At 43.6% G+C, this 12,106-nt stretch overlaps 1 protein-coding gene across 2 annotated transcripts in view; it reads right to left on the bottom strand.

Moving 5' to 3' along the window:
- plpp3 (phospholipid phosphatase 3) overlaps window positions 1–11,560 on the bottom strand; it is a 36,703-nt gene extending 25,143 nt beyond the window's left edge. The window contains exon 1 of one of the 2 annotated variants that reach the window (XM_079575301.1): window positions 10,962–11,560. In XM_079575301.1, the coding sequence (XP_079431427.1) occupies window positions 10,962–11,100 (139 nt within the window). In that variant the 5' untranslated portion in view covers window positions 11,101–11,560. The remainder of the gene's footprint in view (window positions 1–10,961) is intronic. The other variant, XM_079575300.1, reaches the window with a different exon arrangement.
- Between the last annotated feature and the right edge of the window lie 546 nt (window positions 11,561–12,106).

Genomic DNA, 12,106 nt, shown 5'->3' on the forward strand with positions numbered 1-12,106 from the left:
TTGCAAACCATCTCATTATTTTCAAACTCTGCATTCAATCTGTGATCAGTTTTGAACCCCAATGTTCTGGCTTAACTACAGTAAGCTTTTGTCACAGACAGGTAATGTTAAATCTTGACGGTCTTCTCCTGCCAGTATTTGGAGGTTGGCACTAAATGGACACCTGCAACAACACAGGCCTGACCCCCTCCACTGCCTGGGAACCACCAGGAGGCTAGACCTCGTTGAGCCTATCGCATAACACAACATAAGCCACTCAAAGCGATCAATTTGTTTTCTTTTTACAGTTAAACCTGCCACGGCTGTTTTTTCACTCCACGTGACTTGAATTTGGACAAACTTCGAGATCATGAATTCTCTCATGCCAATCTCTCCCTCTTTCGCCGCTCTCCTCTCGCCTGTGGCCTACTTGTGGAGTTGGGAATTCACATGCAAATGAGGGGACGTGAAAGGAGGTCACGGGCCTCAGACATGGGAAACACTCATAAACAAACACACGCTAACTAGTGCTAAAGCTAAAGTGATGGGAAAGGGAGGACATGAATACCTGAATTTGTAGAAAGGGAACTAAACTAACTATTGAAAAGAGTGAATCGGGGCTCTGTGAAGCTCTTTGGGGTCAAATTCAAGCACAAGCATCGAAAAAAAACATGTTGGAAAGTAAATAATTGTGAAAATATCAGACTTTTATTTATTTAGCCTATTGATTGATTTAAATATTGCATGATGCAACGCCACTGTGCAAAAAAAAAGCAGAGAGCAAATTGCACTAGTCCATCTAATCCCAGTCCAAAATAATGTACATTAGACTACATTAAGTCTAAACTGGTTGCAAACCAAGTCTGGTCAGAAAAGCACAAAAGCATAATCGAAATGATCTTTAAAGTGTAAAAATGCACCATCTGAAGAAGCACCGCAATTTGAGAACCACTGTATCGTAATTTAAGTCGAGTGAACACTTTTTATTGAACCACTAAACTCTTAAATTTGTCAATGGTAAAGAATCTACAAAAAGTGTCCCTTCAAACCCTCTAATGCGGATCCTCAAAGATGGGCCCACAGAAATATGACCTCCTTTATCATTGGTGGATAAAGCCAGTGTGACCTTCAGAGCGCCCGCTGACCCGCACTGAGAGAGCAGGACAAGTGGAGGAGTGGACCAGGAGAGAGATTAAAATACAAAAAAAAGGAGGATGAAGAAAGAGGGGGGACGGACCGTCGGCTGGGCCCTGTGGTGCCCCACTACATTAAAAAACAAACTACTACACATGAACTGCCACTGTCGGGGAGACTGGAGGATGCCATGGTTCACATGAAGTCAGTAAAGGAGAAAGAATGATTGTATATTGTGTAAGTGGTGCCAACTGATAACATTGGGGATTGTTCGTGTACATTATATACTGTAGAACTTGGGATTGTGTTGTCAAAAATGCTAAGATTCATGGGATTTCTGGAGCCTTCCGTAGCAATAAAATAACGGAGATTTTTAAACTGTAAATTATTGGGTTATATTTCACACAAAGGCATTTGGACACTACACTGTGTGAGCATTAATCAGTACTGCTAACAGAGTTGTTCCACAGAGCACTTCTTACCTTTCTGTTTTCTATGCTACGGTTAGTCCATGTACATGTTCTAGTTCCCTTTTACTTTGCAGTTTTCTTTTGACCGTAAACATTCCTACCCACAGAAACTGACATTTTTAACTGTGAAACTCTGTCATGCATTTCACTCTTTCAGAATATAGCTACATCCAATCCTAAGGTACAGAAATGGAAGTATTTCTTGGCTAGCTTAGTTGTTCATAAATTACTGTCTGTAGTTTGTACCTGTCTGTATTACATGCCTGCGAACAGTAGATGTGCATGTACACAAGGCCAAAGCGCTCTGTGACAGGGTCAGGGGGATTATCCAGCCAGGCCCTGTTTGATTGGCTTTGGGGTTAAATTTGGTATCACAGGCTAACGTTTAGAACAGGCCACAGGCATGACTCCTCCAAGTCTGATTTGGCACTTTTTTTTTTTTACATTGGAATGGCTTTTGCAAATAGAAAAGGCCATAAAATCCACAAAAAACCTGATGTAAAATGTAAACGCAATGAGCCACTTACAGAAAGCACACTCTGGAAGTGTTTCGGATCAATGCTTTGTCACTGGACACTTCAGAATAGAAAGCTACTGAACTCTCCCTATATGCACTATACGTTTTATACTTCAAAAGTAACAGTTCAAACTCCCTCGCTGGTTTTCATGCCGTGTCCTTATCCTGCAATCACGTTTAAGTCCCACGAGGCTGCATATTATTGTCCTGTGTCTTAAGACCATTTGTACCTCACCAATCAGGAAACAATGGCTATTCTTACTGCAGCTCCAAAGGTTAATTCCTCCTGACATTGTAACTAACTTTCCAGCTGCAATGCATCACCTGAAGCTTCCCCTGGGACTGCAGCACTGAGCCGATGCCAATCTTATGACTCTGAGCCTTCCGATCCTCCATTGATATTCTAATGAGTTTTCATGGTTTTCGGGCCCGCAGAATTGGACTGACCGTGCGCTCGTGGAAAGCATCCCCGGCCTGTCAGGACCTCAGTGTGAGACGTGAATGGGAGGTGGGGCAGTCCAGAGGAAGACGTATTGTGCTCGTTCTAATAGAGGATTTCCTCGTCCTGTCTTTCAAACGTATCATGTGACTAAGGAGTAGACGGGACGATTCAGTTTGAGGTCAGACGGGGGGTCCCAGCATGTCATTCAATGGAGAATCATATTTAACATCAAGTAAAGTGCCTTTGTCATGTGAAAGAGGATTCCCATAGATCTCAAAGGCAAAACACAAATGCAAACCACATTGTGCTTTGACAGTGGATGAAGTTACACTGAAGCCATTTGGCGTAAAGCAACTTGAAACTGCTCAGTATCAAAAGTGGTTATCGTTAATCAAGTTTCCAAAGTAAATCAATGGCAGTTTTTCTATTGACTAAAGACTGAAATAGGATCTGCAAAACTACTGACAGAATCACTGGTATTTCAGAGTATGTTTTAGAGGTTTAAACAAAGGGATAACCATACATTATCACCACAATTTTAACCTCTTAACCCCCACCTTTACCCAAATCAAAGAGCTTCTTGAAAAAAGTGTCAAAATAGCGACAAAAACGAGACGGAAACAAGGAAGAAAATGCGACTGAAGAGCGACAGAAAAGTGACAAAAAAAGGGATGAAAATGTGACGAAAAAAGTGATTTAAAAAAGCAACAAAAGAGCAACAGAAAAGTGACGATGAAAAGGTGGCAAAAAAGCGATGGGAAAACGCTCAAAAAAGTCATGACAACGAAGCTACAACATGAGGAAAAAGACCCATTGAGATGAGTTTTGTAGGTCTTAGCTTTCGGGGTTAAGAGGTTAAGTATATTTTTGTTTGCCGAGGACATTATACTAACTAAAAAATTACAGCTTGGTCGCTTGCTACTGTAACTGTGTGACCATTTAAATCGCTGTTAACTTTGATACGACTCTTACGCCCTTCGTTTCAATTACATAACTCCTTTGATTTCAAAACGCTGCCTCCACATGCCGTGAGACTGCCTTAAGAGTTTTATGTGGCACTGACAGGGGGATCGGTTACACTTGTTGTGCACGTATCCTCATCTCTGCCTCTGGAGAGAAGTGTTGACATACTTCTATCATCCAGGTCCCCGCCCTGCAGCGCATATCTGTCACTGTCAAATGATACCCTACTTATAACACGGCATGGGACTGTGGGAATATTCTGGTGATGTCCGTGCGTAGCCTCTTGGAAGTGGACACAGCTTCTCCGAAAGGCTGTTATGGTACAAGTGCGTAATCTGGAGTGGATGTGTGACAGAGAGATTAGCCTAGCGTGTTTTGTTTTGTTGAAATCAGATAAGTTAAAGGGATCAAGGCGAATGCGTGGCTTGGTGCCCGATCCCTCTGTCCATTGTTGAGCCAGAATGTCACTGCCAGTCAAAGCTCCAGTCTGTGGAGATAGCAGACATAAGTATAGGTGTAGAGCTATATTATACACTGTAGAGTCATAATGAACTATAATAACAGTAACTTATCCAAATTGGCTTGTAATTTCCTCTTCTTGTTTCAACATTTAGTGGGCCACACACCCAGCGCAGGACTCTGGTGTTTTAAATATGGGGCTGGCCCGTGGATGCCAGGGATCTTATGGAATTTGTCACACTTCCAGCTCAACATAGATGCCCAGCACAGTTTAACTTTATCTTTAGATGGGCCAAACCCAAAGTGTTAGTATGTGTGGCCCTCCAGACATTTGAGAGCAGAGGTGAGCTGAGGTCCCCCCTGGCTGACCTCGGATGTTCTCACAGGGTCAGAGGTGAAAGGGCAGACATGTGACATGGCTGTACTGCACACAACAGTTCTCTAGGACAGGCTTTGTCTGTGCATGACAAGAGCTGGCACACTGCAGGGCTTTTTGTTCTGCTTTCTGTCCATATGAGCTCAACTACTGTTCTTTATCTAATACAGAAACATAAATTGTTCATGAATGAACAAAAACTGTACGACCGAGAGCTTACACAAACACAAAAAATACAACCACAAAATATAAAGACGAATATGTGGCCAGTGTATGTTTTAATGGGGTCGTGTTTTGCAGCTTTGTGGGTGTTATAATGCAAACGAAACAAACACTACTAATATAAACAGACAGATACTTGGTTGGTAATAAGTGATTAGGAGTCTTTCGCCGAGTCCCGTTGCAGATGTGGGGCTTTTGTTGGTCCCTGTGGCTCACATGTGGTCCCTCTCTCTAGGGCAGACACAGAAGTGGCTGAGCTCAGCACTGTCCACTCTGAACCCTGTCCCTCTGTGTCTGAGCTGAACGCTGCAGCGCTGGGGCCGTGACCAAAACATCTGCTTACTCAGTGCAAAACAGTCCTTTTACTCTGCCACCTGTGGGCACTCATCTGCACCTTTAGCAGCAGCGTCCACTGAATGAGAGTGCAGAGAAGACGCTCGTTTGGAGAAAAGAAGCAGGCCCACATTAGTGAGTGAGGCATGAGAATATTTACATTTGTTTGAAACGTTCTCATGAACACATTCCTGATGCTCGGCCACTCTGCCAGCTGAAATGGGAGGATGCACAGCTGCTCTGAGGGGCAGTAACACAAGCTGTGCCCTGGGGCCACTTCAGGTTCTGGGCTGTTGGATGGGTGGCTGACTGGGCGTTCCTCGGCAGTTGTCCTAATGGCATTATTGCCTCCTGGGACAATGGGCTGCAGTGGAGGAGAGGCTGTATAGTCTTTGAAACCTGACGCTTGTGTCTGGATAATGCACAGCATTCTTCACTTTCCTCCGTGTCTCGTTCTGAGCTCTCGGTCATTATCTGATAACTGCAGCAGGGTGAACGTTCAGCCTTGTTCCTCTGCCCATGCTCTCGGGGCAGCTTCTCCTCTATGTACTGTAAACAGGATAAGGCTCGGTGGCTATAGTGCAGATAAGGCCTCAATAAAGATGCTCATCTGATAACTGCACAGCGCAGGCCACAGCTCACAGATAAGCGCTAAAACATTCAGAATGACAGCCAACAATCCTGTGCAATGTAGCAGCACCCTGAAGCAGTGACAGAGCAGTGAAGAGTGTCACTCTCCCAGCGCCTCGTTCTAACCTCCTTCTGTCTGCGGGTGCTGCATCGGAGCTCGTTAATGAAACAAAGGGCGCAGAGGTGCATCAAAAGGACTATTGTTCTGAGTAAAACAGAGAAATCTGCCTGGCCCCTCCCCCCCTGTGTATGCGGGCCGCATCCACACACAGGGGCCTACTGCAAGTGAACAATGTGTGAGAGAAAGTGACAGACAGGGAGGCCAGAGGAACAGCAGGAGAGGCCCAGGACAGGACACTACTGTACGAGGGCACTGGGATAGAGCCTGCATGCGGCTGCTGGGATAGGACTGCCCTGCTCAATTTGCACAAATTACCACTACTGCAATCATAAAAAAGAAATTGTGCTTTGACAAGTTAATTAGAAGAATACAAATGAAATTGGATAGGTTAAATAAGAAAAGTGCATTGTTGCCACTTGATTATGATTGCAGGTCATGTAAACAAGCACTGAGAGACGTATCATTACAGCGACAGACTCAGCTGCTGTTGTTGTCAAAGCATAAACTGATCCATTGTATGCTTTGTTTCATAATCTCATTTATTTCTTTTCCAGAGTGGAGGTACTAGTGACAGAAGACGCACCCAGATTGATGCGTCTGGTTTGGGACAGTCACTTTAGTGGCTGCCTGGGGCCGACCCGCAATGGCCACATGGGACACACAGTGAAAGCCCAATGCATCACACAAACACGCACATGCACACAGCGGTGGGGCAAGTAGAGGCCGTAATGACAGATTTGGGCTCTCCTCGGGCCTCAGAAACCTCATGGGACACACGCTCACCCCACACACACCTCTAATCTAGACACTCACCCCGAAGGCTTCATCATTTAAGTCTGCAACTAACCATGCAACACAACAGATCAACGCATGCACTGGGGCTGAATATGTTGATGCAGTAGAATCAAAGTCACAGTCTGAATGGTCGCAATTATGAAATCACAAACGCTGCAAACTTCTGTCTGTTTCTACTGAACTTAATGTTGTATGTTCAAAAAGTTGCATATCTAATGTTTAGTACATCTTCCATTAGATCGACTACATTATCCACAGTGTTTCCCGTAGCCTAAAGACGTGTCTGCTGTTGTCTGCTGATCTCAGTCGACTCTTCCTCCATGAAACAATGATGTTATCCTGACACAGGGCAGTCCTGAGTCCGAGTGAGGGGCACGGGCCTCGCCTCATCCCGCAGACAGACTGTAAACACACACCTCTACAGGCCATCCAGAGATAACAGTGCTAATCACAACTGCATCGTGGGAGGCTGTCAGGACTGATTCTCTGCATTGATGTAAAGCATGTTTTATATGGGTTTCAGAAATGTGTCTTCTACTCTGTTGTGCTACTCTCCAAGTCATTCAATCAATAAAGTCTAAGTGAGAGAAGACACAGTATAAGCATTCAAGTGTGTGACATTTCTGCTGAGACAAAAGAATATTTGCCTAATTGCAGGCTGTGACATATTGTGTGTCTTGTCTTTTGCGCTAAGTCCTTGATTATTGTTTTTGGCGAGACACTTCAATCCCCATAAACACTGAATGAACACTTTATTCTTTCAAAATGCCGACTTCAAGAACACAAAATAATAATTTACTCAACATCAAAGAGATTTTTGATGTGTGTAAAAAAAAAAAAGACATAGAAAGGCCTTTGTGCTTGCAAATTAAAGAGGTTGCATTGGGAGGGGCAGCTGAACAGCAAATTAACTTTATGAAACTATATAATAATAACAACACACTACAAGCTCAAATGTAAAGATCCAGCTGAAGTGGATCAGGGTGAAGGAAAGGGGGGGGGTAAGGCAGAAAAAAACTGACAGGATTTGATTTCAGGGACACACCCACCTCCAACCAGCACTACCTTTCCGTTTCCCTCCCTTTCCTGAGCTCCACTATACACACACACACACACACACACACAGCGTGCCCCGGTTCACTCAAAATGACGCCAGATGTCACGTCAAAGTCCACGCTCCCGAAGCCAGACGAAGAATGTGAGAAATTTGGGGAAATATTTAGAGTCCTGAGGTAAGGGCTCAAGCCTTAATGAATGACTGTGTGACTGGCTGAAGTAATACTATAGCGGCTAATGGCTCAGAGCATGGTGAGGTTAATACACTTCACTGCTTAAGATGCTGATTCCCTTTAGGCTAAGAGGTGACAGGCTTCTGTGGCTCTTACTGACAAGGCGTCTTCTCGAAACATACAGTTAAAACACCAGATTTGATCAAAACATGAAGCTCACTATGAATTAAAGACCACACTGTAAAGGCAGCAACCTATAAACACAACAAGGAAACTTTCTCCTCCAAACCACTAATCCACTTCTCATTGTTTTCATATGCCTGCCATTTGATCTGACACTATTTTGGCGTCAAAGTGACTTAGCCGGGGTGTCAATAATCAAAAAGCAAAGAGTGGAATGTTCAGCTATGCAGTGCAGCTTGTATTTATAGGTGGCATATAGTGCGTATGTGCGTGTGCTCCTTATAGACTTGCTAAATCAACTCAGCTGAGCAGTGCCAAAGTGAAATCAGCTCATGATGCTCCCTGCTCAGCTGCCAAAACCAAGCCGTTCGCTGCAAATTTAATGTGGTTTGTCAAGATAAAGTGCCCAATATTGACATTTTATAAGCATTTTGCATTATAAAGATATTGAAATAACATCTTACTGTCCATCTTTTTCACTTTGAGTGCTTTTGAGTTCAATGGCTGCACTTGACTCTATATCACCAAGAAGGCTTTGATGCAAACAAAAAGTCTAGCCTTGGGGTAGCGTGACCGTAAAGTGACACCCTTCTATAAATTATCAGCGCGTCTGACACCAGCTGGCAGACTTACAATAATGAGCTTTTTATGCACCCGTTTTATGATGCATCCTATCAACCACATAACAATTCTCATTCCGTATTCCTTAGCTTTCTGCCACCCCCTCAACGCATTCCGTGTCCCCATATGTACCGCCGAAGTGGGCCAACCAATCATCGCTTCCGTGCGCCCGTATATTTAGCATGACAAAAGAGGGGTCTGTGTGAACATTTGTGACGGTGTGTGTTTTGAAGCGTGCAACTGTATGTGTCCCTAAAGCTTGTAATGAATGAAACAGCAGGAAGTTGAAATCACAGCTGCATTTATACAAGATCAGATGAAGAGCTGTGTCCCCAGTTGAGGTTTTCTTTTTTAATAAGCAAAGCAATATAAAAAACCCACTGGAAAACTTTAGTGGCTGCACAGGAAAATGTGCATTTAATCTACTCCATTTGTAGCATCCGGGCTAATAAAAGCGAGCTCCTGTGTGGCAATGTTATGTTTTACCACCGATGTTCAGCTGGAAGAAGTACTCTGGTAAAAGTTTGATTATTGACCAATAGAAGAAAAGTGCACAAAAGCATTGACATTAACGGTGCACTATGGAACTTTTTAAGTGAAAAATCAACTCAATATTGGTATATATTTGACCTTTTAGTGATTCAGTGGCGTTATGGGTGCAGCATGGCACCTTTGCTTTCCCTGATAGAGGCCTTTATGACACTCCACGATCAATTGTTTTAGGGGTTCGTACCAAAAACTTGCCAGAAACCCCAAAACAATTGATTCTGCAGCATCATAGAGGCCACTGTGAGGGAAAGCCAAGATGCCAGGCTACACCAATAACGCCACTGTCACTAAAAGGTAAAATGCGCACACATATCAAGGTTTTTTTTTCACATAAAAAGACATAATGCAACAAACGGGTACTGCAAGTCAGTGAGAAATATATGAGATAGTACTGATGCTACATCCACCTGTACAAGATGCCATTGCTTGTGTGTCTACAATAATAGACTTCTCAGTTTCTAGTGGGTCCATCCTCGGTACACAACAAACACAAATACTGCTACATCTGGATTGGACTGGATACATCTGCGGTTACTGTGTAGTAGAGGATTTCAAAGTTGTCAGTTGGATTGGGTTCGGGTTGAGGATGTTTCGCACTTGTTTTAGAAGCTTGAAACTGTACTGCGGACATATCTAGGCAATTCATACTGTTCCTCCACATTTCTTTCAAGTTAAAGTACAGGATTAACAGGATCCCTTCTAAATTTTCCTCAAGTTTCTTCCTTGCGTGTCGAGATTCTAACGCCACATCTCCTTGCGTTGAAGCTTAACTTTATCATTTTGGCATCCCACCTGCTCCTCTACAGCCCGGTCCGCCAAGGGTCCCTCTCTCCGCTACAGATTGGTGAGGCATTCCCTGCTACAACACATGCTTAAGCAATTATTCCACGCATTCCCCTGGAGCAGCATATAGAGATACAGAGGTAGGAGGAGAAAAAAAGGGGGGGAGAGAGAGAAGGAGCGATTTGAAGTGCAGGGATCATGGGGGCAGCTGGCCAGGGATTTGCGCGTTTCTGGAGGTGAATGAGTAAAAGTTAAACGCAGCCCGCCTAATCCTTTTCTCAAATTGGAGAATAGGGGGAAAAAAGGGGGGGAGAAGGGGTCCTAACCAAAAAAGGGGGTACAGTGACAAGAGCCAAAAACAAAACCCTCAATACGGACGGGACGCTCACGGAATAACAAGTGACGAGCGAGCAGTCCATAGCAGAACAATCCATCAGGCTGCGTCTATACAGCCACTCTATGTAATTCTACTAAGTTTTGGTTAGAGGCCCAAAGCTGGAATGGCACATCTCTGACTCTCGGGTCAAGCGAACAAGGCTATAGGGGCAAATAGGGGCAGTGATTGGTTATTTAAAGGGCAGTAAAAGGGCAGCTTCAAAACATTCATGCCCCAGGCGCTTTGGCAGACACACAAGCATCAACACTTAAATCCCACTGGAATCCACTGGCCTTTGAAATGGACACTATATATTGTAATAACACAAAAGGGGGGGGAAAAACCCAAAAAACATTCTAACTTTGGGGAGCAGAGTGTAATAACGTGCCTATGTTATTACACTCTGCTTCCTGACGCTGTGACTTTTAGAAGCACTAGAACAATTAAGCTTATTAAAATAACTTGACAGACATATAACCCATGCAAAAATAACTCTTATTTAGGTCTCCATGATCAACGTTTTGTGTTGGAGCTGTGAGATAAGCAGATTGCTGCAAATCCAACTGTCTTGTGCTTGTAGATAACGGTGCATTCTGTTAACGATAAGTCTTTTATTGCCAACTAATAGAAAGCGAGGGTCTCTGTAACGCGTTTACAGTTTGGGCTTTAATTCTTATGCAAATCCTTTACGCTTGGCGGCACGGCGTGTTTTGTATACAGAGCATCAGCTGACAAAAGGCCACAGTGAAAAGTGTTAGAACTGATAACATGGAGCTTACCCAAAAGCAGACAGAAGATGTCTAGAGCTATGAGCATTTTCTTCTTGCTGTTGTCAACACCATTGTTGTTGTTTAGCGTAGAGGTTCCTCCGTTCCTTGTCTCTTGAGCCATGGCTTTCTCGTACGCGTACTTTTGCATTTGATGGTGTCCCTGTCCCGGCTCCAAATCCCGCACCACGCGGACAAGTGACTGAGGTCTCTGTGTATGCTTAAGTCCGTAAAACAAGTGTCACGCAACTGGCAGTTTACTCTTAAGCAGTAACTCTTAGGATGCGTGTTCTTGCCTCGCAGTTACAGGAAAATAGATGGGAAAAACAATGCTGAAGCGGTCCGAAGTAAACGCGCGTCACCGATTCAAAAAGTGGAGTTGCCTGTGAACAAGATGAATGGAAAGCCCGCTCCCCTTTCTTCGTTGTTGGTTCAAAGACTTCTTTGGGTGAGTGCGAATTGCTGCGCGCATCGACAGACGCTCTTGTTTTATCAATCCTCCTTCTCCTCCTCCCCCTGCTCTCTTCAAGTTCCCCCAGCGGCTCCAGGCTCAGCCCTCTTCCCTCCGCTAGCGGTGGGTAACCTCCTTCTCTCCAGCATGGAAAACTTTCTCACACTGACAGGCTCCAAACGAACGGCGAGCGTGAACAGAGCCCCCAGCGGTGCGTTCCAGGATATGCTCCATGTTTGTATAGAGATGGCCTTACGATGTTGTTTACACAGAGTTTTGAGTTGCACTTCATGCTTTGTATTTCTAATATTTAATGCGAATTAACTTAAACAGTTACATTAAGACTGAGTTTGGAAACCATTTGATCAAACATTAGGCTACTTTTTATTTATCCACCGATACGATACGATACGATACGATACGATATGATATGATATGATATGATATGATATGATATGATATGATATGATATGATATGATATTCAATATGATATGATGATCAATTAATTAGACAATATATATTTTTCATATTTTGGAACATAAAGTCAGTTGCACGAAATATTTTAATCCAAATAAAATGTATGTGTGCAAGATTTGTTTGTTTTTACTGTGCGTAAAATGTTCAAACTAAACTAAATTCAGGCCAAGTATTTCCATTTAGAGTAAAACAGCTAGGTTTATTTGACAGGTCTGCCATCTAGTGGTC

Source organism: Gobius niger (genome assembly GCF_951799975.1).
Source record: "Gobius niger genome assembly, chromosome: 17".
NCBI classification, from domain to species: Eukaryota; Metazoa; Chordata; class Actinopteri; order Gobiiformes; family Gobiidae; genus Gobius; species Gobius niger.